The 18,236-nt window shown below is 44.9% G+C and overlaps 1 protein-coding gene across 1 annotated transcript in view; it reads right to left on the minus strand.

Annotated features, from left to right (window-relative positions):
• Window positions 1-18,236, minus strand: part of tmtc1 (transmembrane O-mannosyltransferase targeting cadherins 1) — a 125,687-nt gene that overhangs the window by 42,353 nt on the left and 65,098 nt on the right. The window contains exon 8 of the mRNA XM_033037705.1: window positions 1,237-1,358. Coding sequence (XP_032893596.1) covers window positions 1,237-1,358 — 122 coding nt within the window. The remainder of the gene's footprint in view (window positions 1-1,236; window positions 1,359-18,236) is intronic.

The raw sequence follows: 18,236 nt of genomic DNA on the forward strand, positions 1-18,236 counted from the left end.
AACCCACAACTGCAAGAACTAGTGCGGTGAATCTTCACTGCACTTCCTCCGTGACATGCCTGTCCATTTTTAAACTGGTTTGGGAACAGCTCTGCCCAGGACAGGAAGGCTCTGCAGAGAGTAGTGCGTTCGGCCGAACGCACCATGGGAACTACACTCGCCCCCCCTGCAGGACCTATACACCAGGAGGTGCAGATCCAGAGCCAGCAACGTTATGGGGGACCCCTACCACCCCAGCTGCTACGGTCAGGCAAACGCCTCCGCTGTCATGCTGTGAAAACAGAGAGGATGAGACGGAGTTTCTTCCCACAGACCATCAGGATTGTAAACACTTATCTCACCAGGGACTAATTTACTGTACTCATTTACCGTTGTGTGTCTTTTGTAAAAAAATATTTTCTAACATGTAAATACTGATCCTGTTCTGTTCAGTAGTTTTTGCACAATCCGCAGGCATTGCCACTTTCATTTCACTGCACATCTTGTATGTGTATGTGACAAATAAAGTTGACTTGACTTGACGAAGTACGAAATCTAAATTATGCCCAGTAACCATTGTCTCACTTATACAATTGTAGTACAATAACTTACTCTTGCTCTCAAATCCTCTCATAATACAGTCCAACTTACTATTTGCCTGCTTAATTGCTGCATGATCACTTTCAATGACTTGTGTACAACGATATCCCGGGCACTGTCAACATTAATAGTTCTTTGTGTCTCATCCATTTTGAAAAGGTTGTGCTTTTCTGTTGGGTAAACTGAAGTGCATTTACATTTTTCTGCACTGTATTCCATCTTCCGTGTACATCCCCACTCAATTAGTTTGTCTGCATCTCCTCCAGCTCACAATCACATCACGTTTTGTGTCATCAGTAAATTTGGAAAATTGGCACTTGTTGTCCATCCTCAATCAACCCTGAGCTGAGGTAACAGTTTAAGATTCAACCACATTAGTGAGCCTGTGGTCACATCTCAGCCAGTGGATAAAGATAGCATATTTTCTTCCCTGAAGGACACGAGGAAACCAGATGGAATTTTATTGACAATCTGGACAATCCTGCTTTTTCTAATAAACTTTGGGATTTAGTTAGTGACTGGAATGGAAATCCCCAGCTGCCATGGTGGGATTCGAACTCATGGTTCTGGATCAATGATCCTGGCTGTTAGCCTTCGAACTTTCACCGCCACATTACTATTTGTACACTACCATCCACATCTCCAGGTGGTCCTTACCTGGGCATGTAGAGTACCCGCTCCGCCACCACAAACCCCACGCGGAAAAATAGGTTGCTGGCCGGGATGAATGGGAAGACCAGGAAAAGCAGACCCACTAAAACCTCTCTGTGCTCCTGTTTCTGCAGAGAAAGCCGCAAAAGAGGGAAGAAAGGTGTCAACTCATTGATTACTTTGACAAACAGCATTTAACAAAAGTCTACAAGGCTCAAAAATACGCCTGTGAATCAAACATGTGAATGTTTGCTGAAATAACAAATAAAACCTGGATGAAACAAGTAACACAATGTAAGTTCCCCATGGAACTAGGATAGATTTTGCCCATGTTCCTAGAACAATTTTGGAGAGAAGACTCAGATGAGAGTTGAGGTCTCACTCAGATAAAGCAACTGAATGCCATCACTGGTTAGAGTGTAGCACCTCCTCAGTACTGCTTATGTAGCTTGAATGGTATGAGAGCTCATGACTTTTTGGTTCCATTTCTATGTCATAGTGCAGACAATCAATCAATCCAATCAATCAATCTTTATTGTCATCTTGCAAAGCAACAGCTGTACAGTGCAAAATGAAAAGACGTTTCCCAGGGAATACCGGAGCATCGCACATTAAACATAAAACATTTCACACATAATAACAATAAAAACAATCCAGTCCCTGATGAAACAGTATAGTTAAAAGCAGGTAAAACAGCAACATTAAAATACAGTAAAACCAATCATTAAAATGTCCGGGGCAGCTGATTTGAGTGGCCAGTGCCAGAGTTATTAAAATGTCCGTGCAAAGCCGCAGTATCAGGTGACTGTGAGTACAGAGTGACTGTTTAGCAGCCTCACAGCCAAGGTTGACAAGGCTATGCTCCATGTTGGTTGTGCTTCCTATAGCTTCCTGCCCCAACCCCTATACTCACACCCAACTACGCAGTGGCCCAGATCTGCCAGACTTCTCCCTGAGTAAAACCACCAAAATAAATTTATCTCAAAAAAACTTTGACATGTGTTATCTTTACCAAGAACTGCAGCGCACCAACGTACTCTATGAACACTCCCGAGACTGTGCAGTGAAATATATGCATCTGTGCATTCATCAAACATAGACACAGAAATAAATTGCAGCAAGTTGGGTGATGCTCATGAAGGGCAACAGTGCTGATGCAGCGGTAGAGTAGCTGCCTTACAACGCCAGAGTTCAGGGTTCGATCCTGACTACGGGTGCTGTCTGTACAGAGTTTGTACGTTCTCCCCGTGACAGCGTGGGTTTTCTCCTGGAGCTCCGGTTTCCTCCCACACTCCAAAGGCGTACAGGTTTGTAGGTTAATTGGCCCTCGTGTGTGTAGGATGGTAGGATGTATGGATGATTGCTGGTCAGCGTGGATTCGGTGGGCCGAATGGCTTGTTTCCGCGCTGTATCTCTAAACTAAACTCTTCAGAATAATCCTTTGCTTGGCAACTTCTCCAAGAGAGGGGAGAACTATGGTAGAATACGTCGTGGCAAGAGCAATATTGATATGGAGAAAGAAACAGAAAACAGACCTGGCTGTTGAAATTAACATTAACGCTCAAACCAAATATACCGTCACTACTTTCATAACTAGCTTAATTATTCCGATATGTTCCAGGAAAATCACCAACTTTAACAGATGCTTTCTACTTAGGAAGTAAAGGGATTGAGGATTCTTGCACAGATTACCCCACTGGAATGTATGCTGTCACGGAGAATTATTCTCTGAATTCTGGTTTGCCATTGAATTTATAAAACCAATGAGTCTCATCCTTGCTTTCACTTAAGGGGCTGTCCCACTTGGGCGACCTAATCCGTGAGTTCTGGCGAGTTTGCCCTCGACTCATACTCGCAGCATGGTCGACACGAGGTCGTAGGAGGTCTTTGTAACTCTCCTTCATGCTCGAGAGTAGTCCCCGTGTACTCGAGGCCTCAGCTAGGTCGCGGCGTATTTTTCAACATGTTGAAAAATGCCCGTGAGTAAAAAAATGTCGCCATGGAAAAAATTAATTCTTTTTTACTCGTAGGTTTAGTCATAGTAGGTCATAGTAGGTTGGCATGTTAGTCGTAGGTAATCGAGGGTAGTCGAAGGTAGTCGTAGGTAGTCTTCATCATAGTCGAAGGGAGGTTGAAGGAGATCGAAGGAGGTCGTCTTCACTCTCCACTATTCGGTGTCCAATTTCCCCGAAGCTAGTTGTAGCTAGTCGTAGCTAGTCTTCAACATGGTCGAAGGAGTTCTTCTACATAGTCAAAGGAGGTCTTCAACATGATATTTTTTTAAACTCTCCTAAACTCTTCTAAACTCGCCAATTAGGTCGCCCAAGTGGGACAGCCCCTTAACCAAACCAATTGCCCTCATTCTCATCAAAGAATAATCAGTCCAAACATTGAGCTACAATGACAATGAAACAATGGGCTTCAGGAGTCAGCACCATTTCACATATACTGTAGCAGCCACTGACAAGAGTTGAGACAACAAGGGAGTTCAGCACAAAGTGAGCAGTCAGAAAATATTAGATCAAATCTTAAAGAGGACACAACTGATCAATAATTTAAGCATTGCAATATCAATTCAGAGCGCAAAGAAAAGGGCATTGGTTCAAATTCTATCCCAGTAGGTAGAGATGTTGAATCAGCTGAAAAAAAAACTAGCAAAGCTGTGGCTGACAATTGCAATAATTCACAAACTCACTCATGTTCTTTAAGAAAGCAAAACCTCTTTATTTTATGGTCTGGCCTAATGCTCTTAAAATTAGAAAGGGAGGTGCCGGACTGTGAAGGGATTTGAACGTGGGAATAAGAATTTGAAGATACAGTTTTTACATAGAAGGGAGCCAATGTTGACAGCGATTGCAAGGGTGATTAATGGAAGGACTTAGAGGAAACCATTCCATTGCATCAAGTGGTACACAGTTTCAAAACCAAGTCAGGCACACCAAAGTTGGGTGCAGCCCATTCACTCTGAACACTTTCACAGAGGCCACTTTGTTTGTCCCTATCCAGTTCTATCTTAACTTGACTCTTATATTCGACCGCCCTGGGCTGCGGAGTTTGAACCGGCCCGTTCGCGGAGCTCGGATTCGGCCGCAGGACTTACCATCACCCGGCGGGGTCACAACATCGGAAGCCTGGATCACCTCAACGCAGAGGGAGAACAAGGAGGGAAGAGACAAGGACTTTAAGACTTTTGCCTTCCATCGCAGTAAGGAGGTGCCTGATGGACTCACTGTGGTGGATGTTAAATTTGTGTTCATTGTGTGTTTTGTTATTTTATTCTGTGTTACGGCTGCAGGGTTCGTAATTTCGTTCAGATTGAAGGGTCTGGATGACAATAAAGGATACTTTGACTTTGATATCCATTGACTTGGCCTCCACAGCCTTCTGTGGCAATGAATTCCACAGCTTCACCACCCTCTGACTAAAGAAATTCCTTTCCTAAAGGAACATCCTTTAGGACAATTCTGAGAGTGTTTAAAGTACCTTCAAGCAAGGAGCATGCCACTGTCTTGGTTTCTGTCTGTGTGTTTGTACTATTAGACAGCAGGATCCTGTCGTGTTACCTCAAACAATTCACAGTTCTCCAGACATTCAGTCTTGCACTAGGCTTAGAGACCATCTGGTAAATAGGTTTCTGCCCCTTTGGATATATTTGCTGTATCTCAATGGATTCTGAAGATAATATTGTCCGGATAAAACATGGCGTGCCAGGAGCCAGAACTCATAACAGAAAAGGTCGGGAACATCTGCAACGTACACAAGGCACAAAGAGGGGTATTGTTGCCTTGGTGAGCCAGCAGTGGCACGATGGCCTTCTGTATAGTTAGACTTTAATGATTCCCTGCACAGATCTAATTGTATTGTGTACACATTGTAAGCTGTATGTCTGTGGCTCTTTCAATGAGCCACAGGAATAAAGAGTCTCGATGGCCAAGGTACTTAGCTTTCCTGACAATGTACTTTTCACATTTTGCATAGGATTGCAGTAGACAAGCTCCAGTCTGATGTAGGTGTGCATGCATTTGCGAAATGCAGGTGGAACTGCCCTTGAGTATATACAACCCTGTCTTAACACTATGTACCTTTGAAGGGTCAGGACTGAAAATGTTCTTTCAAAGGCCTATTTTCATAGTTTTCCACACTGACAGCTAATTATGCTCAGAGTCCTTTGTGATGCACTGGACACTCCTTTGGAATAAAATCTGCCAAACCTCAGAGAAGGTTTCCTCAGTCACCTGCCAGCCACCACTGGTCTCCACAACACCCTCCACCAGTCATTTCTATCCACAGAGCGGTAAAATCTTTGGACTCAGTTGTGACTGATAACTGACTGAGAGTGGGCGGCACGGTAAAGCAGCGGTAGAATTGCTGCCTTACAGCACCAGAGACCCAGGTTCGATCCTGGCTACGGGTGCTTGTCCTCACACAGTTTGAACGTTCTCCCCATGACTTGCGTGGGTTTTCTCCAAGAACTTTGGTTTCCTCCCACACTCCAAAGGCGTACAGGTTTGTAGGTTAATTGGCTTGGTATAAATGTAAAAAATTGTCCCTGGTGTAGGATATCGGGGGATCGCTAGTGCGGACTCGGTGCGCCGAAGGGCCTGTTTCAATGCTGTATCTCTAAACTAATCTAAACACGGTGTCATCTCAGCATGTAGAGTTTCTCCCCTCAAACACAGCGACATATCGTGACAAGGTGCCGGCACCGGAGCTTGGCATTTAGCTCAAGACGATCTGCAGATCTGCTCATTCCTTTGTCAGGGTATCGAGAGGATTTAAGACACTTCTTGCCACACTTCCTGCACAATCCATTAAACTGACAGAATTACAGCTGCCTTCTGGTTAAACAGCCACCAGGGGAGCAGGCACACCGCTTGATCTGAGAACAGATGATACTGCATTAAGTAGAGACACTTTTAACAGAGCTTTTGTCGCTTTTCTGTCACATTTTCTACAGGACAGTTTGATCTGCCTCGAGATAATGAGAGTGTTAGGAAGGTTCATTTGTCATATGCACTGGATATGAACCAGAACAATTAAATTCTTACTTGCTGCCGTTTTAAAAGCATATTTGATGCGCCAACAAATTTACAATAAATTAGCCGTCATTCTAAGTAAACCAGACCATGATAGTGCAGAAACCAAAGTACATGGAGCAACCATGATAGTACAAAGTCTGTGGTGATTGGTACTGAGGTCGGGCTGTGGTTGGGATTGTACAGGGTGGTTCAAGAACTGGATGGTGCACAGGAGGAAGCTGCTCTTGAACCTGGTCTTGAACCTGGAGGTGATGGTTCTCAGGCTGCCCTACCAGGGTAGGCTGGGTCTTTGATGATAGAAACATAGAAACATAGAAAATAGGTGCAGGAGTAGGCCATTCGGCCCTTCGAGCCTGCACCGCCATTCAATATGATCATGGCTGATCATCCAACTCAGTATCCTGTACCTGCCTTCTCTCCATACCCCCTGATCCCTTTAGCCACAAGGGCCACATCTAACTCCCTCTTAAATATAGCCAATGAACTGGCCTCAACTACCTTCTGTGGCAGAGAATTCCAGAGATTCACCACTCTCTGTGTGAAAAATGTTTTCCTCATCTCGGTCCTAAAAGATTTCCCCCTTATCCTTAAACTGTGACCCCTTGTTCTGGACTTCCCCAACATCGGGAACGATCTTCCTGCATCTCGCCTGTCCAACCCCTTAAGAATTTTGTAAGTTTCTATAAGATCCCCCCTCAATCTTCTAAATTCTAGCGAGTACAAGCCGAGTCTATCCAGTCTTTCTTCATATGAAAGTCCTGACATCCCAGGAATCAGTCTGGTGAACCTTCTCTGTACTCCCTCTATGGCAAGAATGTCTTTCCTCAGATTAGGAGACCAAAACTGTACGCAATACTCCAGGTGTGGCCTCACCAAGACCCTGTACAACTGCAGTAGAACCTCCCTGCTCCTATACTCAAATCCTTTTGCTATGAATGCTAACATACCATTCGCCTTCTTCACTGCGTGCTGCACCTGCATGCCTACTTTTAATGACTGGTGTACCATGACACCCAGGTCTCGTTGCATCTCCCCTTTTCCTAATCGGCCACCATTCAGATAAAAGTCTACTTTCCTGTTTTTGCCACCAAAGTGGATAACCTCACATTTATCCACATAATACTGCATCTGCCATGCATTTGCCCACTCACCCAGCCTATCCAAGTCATGATACAGGTCCACCACCGATTTTCCGGCAACTGGTGATCCGGCACCTCCTTTAATCCGGACAAAATTACGAGAGTGCACTTGAAATCTCTTCCTCAAAGGTTTGCCCGAAAAAGTGGCACCTAGGCCAGGTGTCGCGGCCGAACTCTACCTCATCGGGACATCCGCTGCCGATTGGCGGGTCGAATTATCCCCCTGTGGATGTGGCTGTTTAACTCTTGCCCGGCCAGAGCTGGCAGATCCGTTCCCATAGCCAACTTCCGAGGCTGACTTTGCGAGCTGGAATCCCGGCCCTCCAGTGGCCTAGGCAGACCATTCTGGGACCATTCGGCTCCTCTCAGAAGCCATGACCTCTGTAACTCTGGCAAAATGGATGATCCACCAAGGCTTTAGAATGAAATTTATCCTTCACATAAATGTTGCCATAAAATCGGCAGTTTTAGCTGCCTTCTTGAGGAAGCACTTCCTCTAAATTGTTTTGATGGTGAAGAAGTCAAGACATGAGATGGACCGGCAATGATCCAGCCACATAAAAAAGGACACAAAGTGCTGGAGTAACTCAGCGGGGCAGGCAGCATCTCTGGAGAACATGGGGATTTGGATCAGGCTCCATTTCCAGACAACTTGAAACATCACCCATCAATGTACTGCAGAGATGCTGCCTAATCCGCTGAGTTATTCCAGCACCTTGTGTCTATTCTTGTAAACATACACCTGATTCCCTTGTTTCTATCTACAGGCACATAACACAAAGATAATGCAAAAGGGAACATACCACTGCTGTCTGATTACGATTACGATTATGCCACCAGTCTGTGAAACTGATAGAATTGACTTAATTTAGTTCAGCAACAGGTTTTGGGCTTCATTGGTAATTTTATCTATCTTAAACAGTGTTCCAACAATGGTGGTACAGTAAATAAGGTAAAGGCACTCCAACGGTGCTGGCTGGTGGGAAAGTGGAAGAATATTAAATCAGTGACAACGATTTGAAGCTGGCCTGAAGGTGGCAGTGTTCCCATATGCCGCCTGCCCTTGATCTGCTGCGTATTGGAACTCAGTGGTTCACTGGTTCAAAGGTACGTTATTGTCAGGTGAACCCAAGTGCAGTGAAATTGTTTCGTTGCATTCACTTCAGTGACAATCCTACTACTATACATTAGACAAGAGTGTAAGACAGTGAACCGCACTAGGTCACGACACAAGGGTCGCCATATTTCAAATGCCATCTTGTGCCCTTCAAATTCAACGTTTTAAAAAAAAATGTTGGGGTCTTAACCTGGCCGTAAAGGTCCGTTACACTTTTTGGAACATTTATTTGTCCCATGCTTCTCAATTACAGTTCCTTGTTCTGCACCAACGGCTCCGAAGAGGAATAGAAGATAATCGGATAAACCAGGTGAACAGTTCGCAATGATGGGATCATACTTCTTGGGATCATACAGTCCCTGGACCACAATCAAAGAACCTCCCTGCCTGAGGTCACCTGTGGCCGGCCCCGATTTGTCCTGGTTCAGCCGCATTCCCCCACCACAATCAGTCTGAAGAAGGGTCCTGACCCAAAATGTTACCTACCCATTTTCTCCAGAGACACTGGCTGACCCGCTGAGTTACTCCAGCATTTTACGATACGATACGATACAATTTATTTGTCATTTGGACCCCTTGAGGTCCAAACGAAATGACGTTTCTGCAGCCATACATTACAAACAAATAGACCCAAGACACAACATAATTTACATAAACATCCATCATATTGCTGTGATTGAAGGCCAAAAAAACTTATCTCTCCACTGCACTCTCCCCCCCCCGATGTCAGAGTCAAAGTCATTTTGTGTCTACCTTTGGTATAAACCAGCATCTGAAGTCCCTTTTTATTACATTAGGAAGAGCTCATGTTGTACAAAGAATGAGGCTCCATTATTTGCACCAGATCCTCTACACCTTCACTGATCTGAGTAATGGCTGCTACAACTAACCGCAGAACTACTCGGTAAGTGAGGTGAAACTTAGCCAGAGTCTCGTTTGTTACACATCAGTGGGGGGGGGCTTTGTATAATTATAAATTGTCCCTAGAGTGTGTAGGATAGTGTTAAGTGTGCAGAGATTGCTGGTCGGCACGGGCTCTGCGGGCTGAAGGGCTTGTTTCTGCTCTCTGTCCCTAAACTAAACTATTGTATCTGCCCCCATCACCACTCCTGGCTGCATGTACCAAACACCCACAACTCTCTGCGTAAAAAAACCCTGCCCCACCACGTATCCTTCAAGCTCTTCTCCCGCTGACCTTAAAGCTATGCCCTCTAGCCTTTGACATTTCCACCCTGGGAAACGGATTCTGGCCGCCTTCCCCACTCTTGCTCATTTTCACACGTGATTAATAGTCACTCAAGAAGCAGCTCGTGAATGCGCCCTGGGATACCGAGAGAAAGACCTAGGAGATGATATACAATGGTTTTCGACACATGCTCAACCGCAGCCCCAGCTGCAGACAGTATCAGTGAATGTCTGACAATAATTATTTGGAAAATTGAAGTAACATGTGGAAAATGAAGATCCATTAGTTCAAAGCTCTCCACTAATGCTGCACAATTCCATTGTACGTAGCATTGTGAAAAGGACAGTAATTGTAAACCAAGAACAGAATGACAAAGCTGCGGGCAATCCCTTCCCAATCATGTCTTCCTCATTCAATTAACTCGAGGTCCTTACCAAATTACATTTCCCATGCACTCCCATCACCGGCTTCTATTGAAATAACTTCCACTTCATCCCTGGTCAATTGCTTTGCTGCTGGAAGTTTAACAAGGTTTATCTTTTATACAGATTGAAATACGAGTGGTGAAGGAATGCACTCCTGCACCAAGGCAGTAAAAGAAGAAAAGCTATTAACAAAGCAACATAAATAACAAAAGATAAACACAAAGTGCTGGAGTAACTCAGCAGATTAGGCAGCATCTCTGGAGAAAAAGGATGGGTGCTGTTTCGTGTCGGGACCCTTCCTCAGTCTGAGTGATTATTATTCACGTATGAAAATGAGCAAGCGAGGGGAAGACAGTCTCAGTGTCAGTTGAGAATACAAAAATGTACACAGTATTTAAGATGTAGTCAAACCTAGACCCTGTATATTCACTGTAGGAAACCTGTACTGTACCTAAATACTCTTGGAATAGCCAAGATGCATTTAAAGGAGATGGGGACAAAAGCATATGATACAAGAGCAGGTCTGGGCTCTTTGACATCTCACCTATTCTGCCATTCAAAAAGACCAAAGTGAATCTTTATACCGGAAGCACATTTTTATGCCCTTTCCACCCTTCACCAGTTTTTTTCCAACAGACCCACCGTCTCAGGAACCAGTTAGTGGATCTTCACTGTGCACCTTCAATAAGGTAAGAAGACTATAATTGTGGACAATGCTCCAGATGCAGTCTCACCGAGGTGTTAAAGACCTGTAGTAAGATATCAGATGTGGTCTCACCTAGACCCTACAGAACCGCAGTAAGATATCTTTATTCTTAGAGTCACAGAGTCATAGAGTGATACAGTTTGGAAACAGGCCCTTCAGCCCAACTTGTCCACACCAGCCAACATGTCCCAGCTACATTAGTCCCACCTGCCCACGTTTGGTCCATTTCCCTCCAAGCCTGGCCTGTCCATGTACTTATCCAACTGTTTCTTAAATGTTGGGATAGTCCCAGCCTCAACTCCCGCCTCTGGCAGCTTGTTCCATACACCCGCCACCCTTTGTGTAAAAATGTCACCCCTCAGACTCCTAATAAATCTTTTCCCCTTCACCTTAAACCTATGTCCCCTGGTCCTCGATTCACCTACTCTGGGCAAGAGACTCTGTGCATCTCTTGTAAGGCAACAAAGGCCGACATACCCCTTACAAACTGCCTCCCAGCATTCAGTGACTTGTGTACACCGAAACTTGGGTCATTTTGAACAACAACATTTCCATATCCCTCACCATTTAAAAATACCCACGATTTTTAAAACAAAATAATCTCATACTTTTCTACATTGTATTCCATCTGCCATACTGTTGCCCACTCAGTAAGGTTGTCTACATCCCCTTGAAGCCTCTGGGCATCCTGGTCACTCCTCACATGCCCGCTTAGTTTTATGTTACCAGCAAACGTGGACGTATTGCACTTGGTCCACCCGGGCAAAGCACCAACATACGTCATGAATAGTTGGGACCAAAGCAATGATCCCCATGGTATTCAACGTCACTACTGCCTTACAGATCTAGAGACCCGGGTTTGATCCTGACCACGGGTGCTGTCTGTATGGAGTTCGTATGTTCTCCCCGTGACCTGCTTGGGTTTTATCTGGGTGCTCCGGTTTCCTCCCACACTCCAAAGAAATATAGGTTTGTAGGTTAATTGGCTTCGGTAAAAAATTGTAAATTGTCCCTAGTGTGTAGGACAGTGCTAGTGTGCGGTGATTGCTGGTTGGCGCGGACTTGGTGGGCTGAATGGCATGTTTCCGTGCTTTGATGAAAACTTTATTGTCATTCAGATATACACCTAGACACAGTGCACCTTGAACGAAATTTCGTTGCATTTGACTCTCCAATCAGGTAAATAGTAAAAGTAAAAGTGCTAGGTGCGTCCATAAAAATGCCTCATGTGCATGGTTCTGTAAAATAAATATATATAAAAAGTTTTTTTTTTTTAAAAAGTGTCGATATTTTAAAAGTTCTAGCCTCGGTTTTTTTGATTGTTCAGTAATCTTATGGCCTGGGGGATGAAGCTGTTGCAGAACCTGGTTGTCCCGCTCTTCATGCTGCGGTACCTCCTCCCAGAGTTAAGCAGTATAAACAGTCCGAATTGTGGGTGTGTGGGGGCTCTGGTAATGCCCTTAGCTCTAATCAGACAGCGCTTGTACCCCATGTCCATGATTGAAGGAAGAGAAGTCCCAATGATTTTTTCCGCTGTCCTCACCACTCTCTGAAGGCACTTCCAGTCCGCAGCTGTACAGCTGCCACACCACGTAGAGATGCAGCTGGTCATGACCGACTCAATTGTGCTTCTGTAGAAGGTGGCGAGGATGGGAGGGTGGAGGTGTAAACTTCTCAACCTGCGGAGGAAGTACAACCGCTGCTGTGCCCGTTTTGCCAGAGATGTAATGTTTGTGGACCAGTTTAAGGTGTCCGTTATATGCACCCCCAGGAACTTGATCTTTTTCACCTGCTCCACTGCTGAGTTGTTGATGCAAAGTGGAGTGTGACTGGGCTGAATTTTCCTTCTGAAATCGACGACAATCTCCTTGGTTTTGTTCACATTTAGGAGAAGGTTGTTCCTGCTGCACCAGCTCACGAGCTGTTCCACCTCCTCTCTATATGCCTGGTCGTCGTTATTGCGGATGAGGCCCACTACTGTTGTGTCATCCGCGTATTTGATGATATGGTTAGTAGTGGACCTGGCGACACAGTCATGTGTCATCAATGTGAAGAGCAGCGGACTCAGGACACAGCCCTGAGGGGATCCGGTGCTCAGTGTGATGACCGAGGAGGTGTTCTTCCCCACCCGCACAGACTGGGGTCTTTCAGAAAGGAAATCCAGGATCCAGTTGCATAGTATGGTATTGAAACCTAGGGGTGCCAGTTTGCTCACCAGATGCTGGGGGATTATCGTGTTAAATGCTGAGCTGAAATCAACAAACAGCATCCGCACGTGGGTGTTCCTCTCCTCCAGGTGTTGTAGGCTCAGGTGGACTACAGAGGAAATAGCATCCTCTGTGGAGCGGTTCGGGCGATAAGCAAACTGGAACGGGTCAAAACTGGAGGGGAGTTTAGAGACCATGTGCTGCTTAATAAGCCTCTCAAAGCACTTCATTATTATTGGTGTGAGTGCTACGGGGCGGTAATCATTCAGGCAGGTTATTGTAGACTTTTTGGGAACTGGTATGATGGTGGCTGTCTTGAAACATGATGGAACAATGGCCTGGTTCAGGGAGATGTTAAAAATGTCTGTCAGAACCAGAGCCAGCTGGTCGGCACATCCCCTAAGCAGACGCCCCGGTATGTTATCCGGTCCGGCTGCCTTTCGCGGGTCAATACCCTCCAGGATTTTGCGGACTTCAGCAGTTTCAAAGGACAGTGTCTGTTCTCCTGGTTGAGGCTCTAATTTCCTCATTGTAGTGGTGTTCAGTGCCTCAAACCTGCCGAAATGATTATTTAGTTCATTTAGAAAGTCTGTGTCATCCTTACAAGACATCTGAGGTGCCTTGTAATTTGTTATGGCCCGGATGCCTTCCCACATGTTCCTGGTGTTGTTATCATCCTGGAAGAAACCCTGGATTTTCTGTCCGTGGGCGCGCTTTGCTTTCTTAATTTCGCGGTTGCTTTGAGTGCACGGACTGGGACATGTTCAGGACAGCAGCCACTCATAACGAAAACATCAATGTGGACGAGTATGCCATGTCAGTGTCGGGCTACATACAGAAGTGCATGGAGGACGTCACTGTCATCAGGAACATCACAACCCGGGCCAACCACAAACCTTGGATTACTGCAGAGGTGCGTGCCATGCTGAAAGCACGAAATGCGGTTTTTAAATCTGGTGATTTGGGAGCTCTGAGAACAGCGAGATTTCTAAACTGCTGTATTTCTAAACTAAGCATTCCACTATATTACTCCCAATTCCACATGCTCAACCTTGTTCACCAACTTCCTGTGTGGGACCTTATCAAAACCCTTGTGAAAATCTAAATGCACCAAATGGAATGGCTTCCGCATCTATTCTGCCATATACATGCTCCAAGAATAAGTCAAACATGAAATACCTTTCACGATTTCACATTGACTCTTTTCAATGATATTATTGAATGTGCTTTGATATTATATCCTTCATTAGACGCATATAGATTCCAGCATTCTCCCAATGGTTGCCTTCAGGCTCGGAGCTCGATAATTCCCTGACTCTCTCTTCCTCCTTTCTCTAATAGTGGAGTCACCCTCTACTGCCCTCTAACCTACCCAATCCATTCCAAAACTATAGAATTTCAGAATGTATTCAGAGCTTCTACTATTTCTGCAGCCACCTCTTTGAAAGCTCTGGGATGTAGATCATCAGATCATGAGGTGTATCAGTTTCCATACTCATACTCATAAAACATTTCTTAATTAATTTATTTAATTTCTTTCTTTGCTCTGAACTCTGGTTCTTCAGGAATTTTGGGATTTTTTTGCCTTCACCCATAAAGACAGAAAGAATATTTATTTAATTTCACTGCCTTTCCATGTATCCCATTATACATTTTCCAGTCTCTGTCCTTGTGAGTACCTTTCTTTTAGAAACATAGAAACATAGAAACATAGAAATTAGGTGCAGGAGTAGGCCATTCGGCCCTTCGAGCCTGCACCGCCATTCAATATGATCATGGCTGATCATCCAACTCAGTATCCCGTACCTGCCTTCTCTCCATACCCTCTGAACCCCTTAGCCACAAGGGCCACATCTAACTCCCTCTTAAATATAGCCAATGAACTGGCCTCGACTACCCTCTGTGGCAGAGAGTTCCAGAGATTCACCACTCTCTGTGTGAAAAAAGTTCTTCTCATCTCGGTTTTAAAGGATTTCCCCCTTATCCTTAAGCTGTGACCCCTTGTCCTGGACTTCCCCAACATCGGGAGCAACCTTCCTGCATCTAGCCTGTCCAACCCCTTAAGAATTTTATAAGTTTCTATAAGATCCCCTCTCAATCTCCTAAATTCTAGAGAATATAAACCAAGTCTATCCAGTCTTTCTTCATAAGACAGTCCTGACATCCCAGGAATCAGTCTGGTGAACCTTCTCTGCACTCCCTCTATGGCAATAATGTCCTTCCTCAGATTTGGAGACCAAAACTGTATGCAATACTCCAGGTGTGGTCTCACCAAGACCCTGTACAACTGCAGTAGAACCTCCCTGCTCCTATACTCAAATCATTTTGCTATGAAAGCTAACATACCATTTTCACACAACTATGGAAGATTTTACAGTTTGTTCTTCAGCAGGGAAGTTTAGAAAGACAATTCCGAGCATGGGAATGAACAGCACATGGCCTAGCCACCAATAGACACATTGGACATACTTGAAGAGGACTGTTTGGGAGAAGATTACAGAGATAGGCAGAAATGAGGCACAATGATATCCACGTGGGTGAACTACTAAACTGAACATCCCAGGGTGGGGCTGGCCCAGATGATGAAGGACTAGCTCCACGGTGACATGGTATGCAGGAAGGAACTGCAGATGCTAGTTTACTCTGAAGATAGACAAAATGCTGGAGTAACTTAGCGACCCAGAACAAATCAGAGGCAGCACCGATAGCCAAAGAGCCCACACCCGTCTATTGTTAGCTGTGGAGGAGGTGATTATGCAGGGAAACGAAAAAATAAAACTAGCAGGACAACTAGGGTGGAGGAGGGATGGAGAGAGAGGGAATGCAAGGGTTACTTGAAAGTAGAGAAATCAATATTCATTCAATTATTCGCTGGGTCGTAAGATGGCTGATCAGGACTTGGCATAAGACAGGATACTGAACGCAACACTGGAGGACAACAGGAGGCAGAGTCAAACTCTGATGTCCGCCTACCTATAAATGGCAGTGGAGCTCATTCAGACTTAAAAATGAAATAGAAAGCCTGCGCATTTTAGGCATTTGGAATGTCATCTTCAGATAAACAAACGAAGCAATAGTGAAACAAGGACATCAAATTCCAGAGATGTCCTTATGAACCCATTGTCTGGATTTACGTCATACTTAGAAAGCAGAGAAAATAAAACATTTCCCTTTCGAGATTAAATTACTTTTTCCTTTTCCGATGTCCGAGCCAAAATATTTTATCAGGTTCCACTTGCATTGTCCATCAGCAATTAAACTGAAGATAGACACAAAAAGGTGGAGTAACTCAGCGGGACAGGCAGCATCACTGGAGAGAAGGAATGGGTGATGTTTCGGGTCGAGCCCCTTCTTCAGACTGGCAATTAAACTGTACTGCTTTCGATCTACTTTGTCCCAAGCAACAATGGCATAAGACCTGGTGGCTGTACATTAGCCATATGGCACACTTGAAGGCATCTAAAAAGGATTACTCAGTGAATGGAGATCATTAATTTTGCAAAGGCAATGTCATATTTACACATAGCCCCAAGTGCAAAGTGCAAACAGAGAGGGTTAAAACTTGAGAGCAATCTGTGTTAAGTCAAAGAAGTCTGTCAATTGTCTTGTGGAATGGGTGCGGTATTGAGTCAGAGATGATTTGGGCACATGGGGGTACAACAGTCCAGTTGCCAGCTGACCACTTTCATAAACTGGATACAAAGTACTGGATTACTCTGAAGCAGATCCGCTGAGATACTCCAGCACTTTGTGTCCTTTTTTGTAAACCAGCATCTGCAGTTTATTATGTAGGAAGAAACTGCAGATGCTACTTTACACCAAAGATAGACATAAAATGCTGGAGTAGCTCAGCGGGACAGGCAACCTGTCTGGAGAGAAGGAATGGGTGACCTTTCGGAGAGTCTGAAGAAGGGTCTCGACCCAAAACATCACACATTCCTTCTCTCCAGAGATGCTGCCTGCCCCACTGAGTTACTCCAGCATTTTGTGTCTATCTGCAGTATCATCACAATCTGGGTAGTGAGAATACAAATCATGCCATTGATTTCTGAGAATTTTCATATAGTTTAAAAATAATTAACTAATAATATGGCTGTAAAATTGATCCATTACAAAAAATAATTTCCTCATCAAACTCACAAATAATGTGCTCCACAGTTAATTTTGTTTCCTTTCTTGTCTAATCTAATTTACTATCCAACCATTTACTAGATGTCCGCAGGCCTGCCCTTAGTTACACATTCACAACAAGCATTGGCGTGTTGGGTGACCGGGATTAGGTGTGGAACAGGAACAGTCTTATCCTGCAGTCAATTCAGCAACTGATTTGGATATTTGAGGAAAACCTACCACTTTACTACCTATTGTTCCATCAAAACGAGCGCAAAATCCCACAAATTGAAATATTTAGAAAACAGACCTGAAGACGTGATAGAGAATTGACAAGAAACAACACAGAGGGGGGGGGGGGGGGGGGTCGAGGGGTCGAGGGAGGAGCAGTGGGTCAGAGAGAGGGGGGGGGGGCAAGTAGGGGGATTAGCAGAGAAGTGGGGGCAGAGAGAGAGAGAGAGGAGGGAGCAGTGAGCGGGAGGAAGGGGCAGAGAGGGAGGGAGGGGAAGGGTCAGAGAGAGGGAGGGAGGGGCAGAGAGAGAAGTGAGACATATAGAGAGGCAGACACACAGAGGACAGAGACAGAAGTGAGACATATAGAGAGAGTGGGTCAAAATAGGAGAGACAGATGTAGAGACAAAAAGACACACACACACACACAGAAAGATAGAGGGGTGAACAGATAGAGCAGCACACATACAGAACGGGAGCACAAACAGGGAAGGGAGAGAATGTTGCAAGAACTGAAGAACATTTTGAGCAGGCAATTAATGCAAAGGCATATATGGAAAATCGCTGCATAAATTTAAGCAAGCTGTTGCTGTAAGGTTTGATTGTTTCGCCATGCAGTGGCAATACAGATGCTTCTGTTCAGTGCTGCCTGTGCCAGACTAGACGTGCTGAGTTGTGGGGAACCTCCTGCTGTCACCATGGCAGACGGCAGCCACTTACTTGGTGCAGAACAGCAATCAGACACGAGCTTTTGCTTTGTGAGTGGCTCAGTCAATCTCTCCAAATGACCCACCAGGGCAGCTTTCTCTCTGTGTGCTGTTCCTCTAGTTTGAGGATGACTGTGAC

This window comes from Amblyraja radiata, chromosome 19 (assembly GCF_010909765.2).
Source record: "Amblyraja radiata isolate CabotCenter1 chromosome 19, sAmbRad1.1.pri, whole genome shotgun sequence".
Taxonomy (NCBI): Eukaryota; Metazoa; Chordata; class Chondrichthyes; order Rajiformes; family Rajidae; genus Amblyraja; species Amblyraja radiata.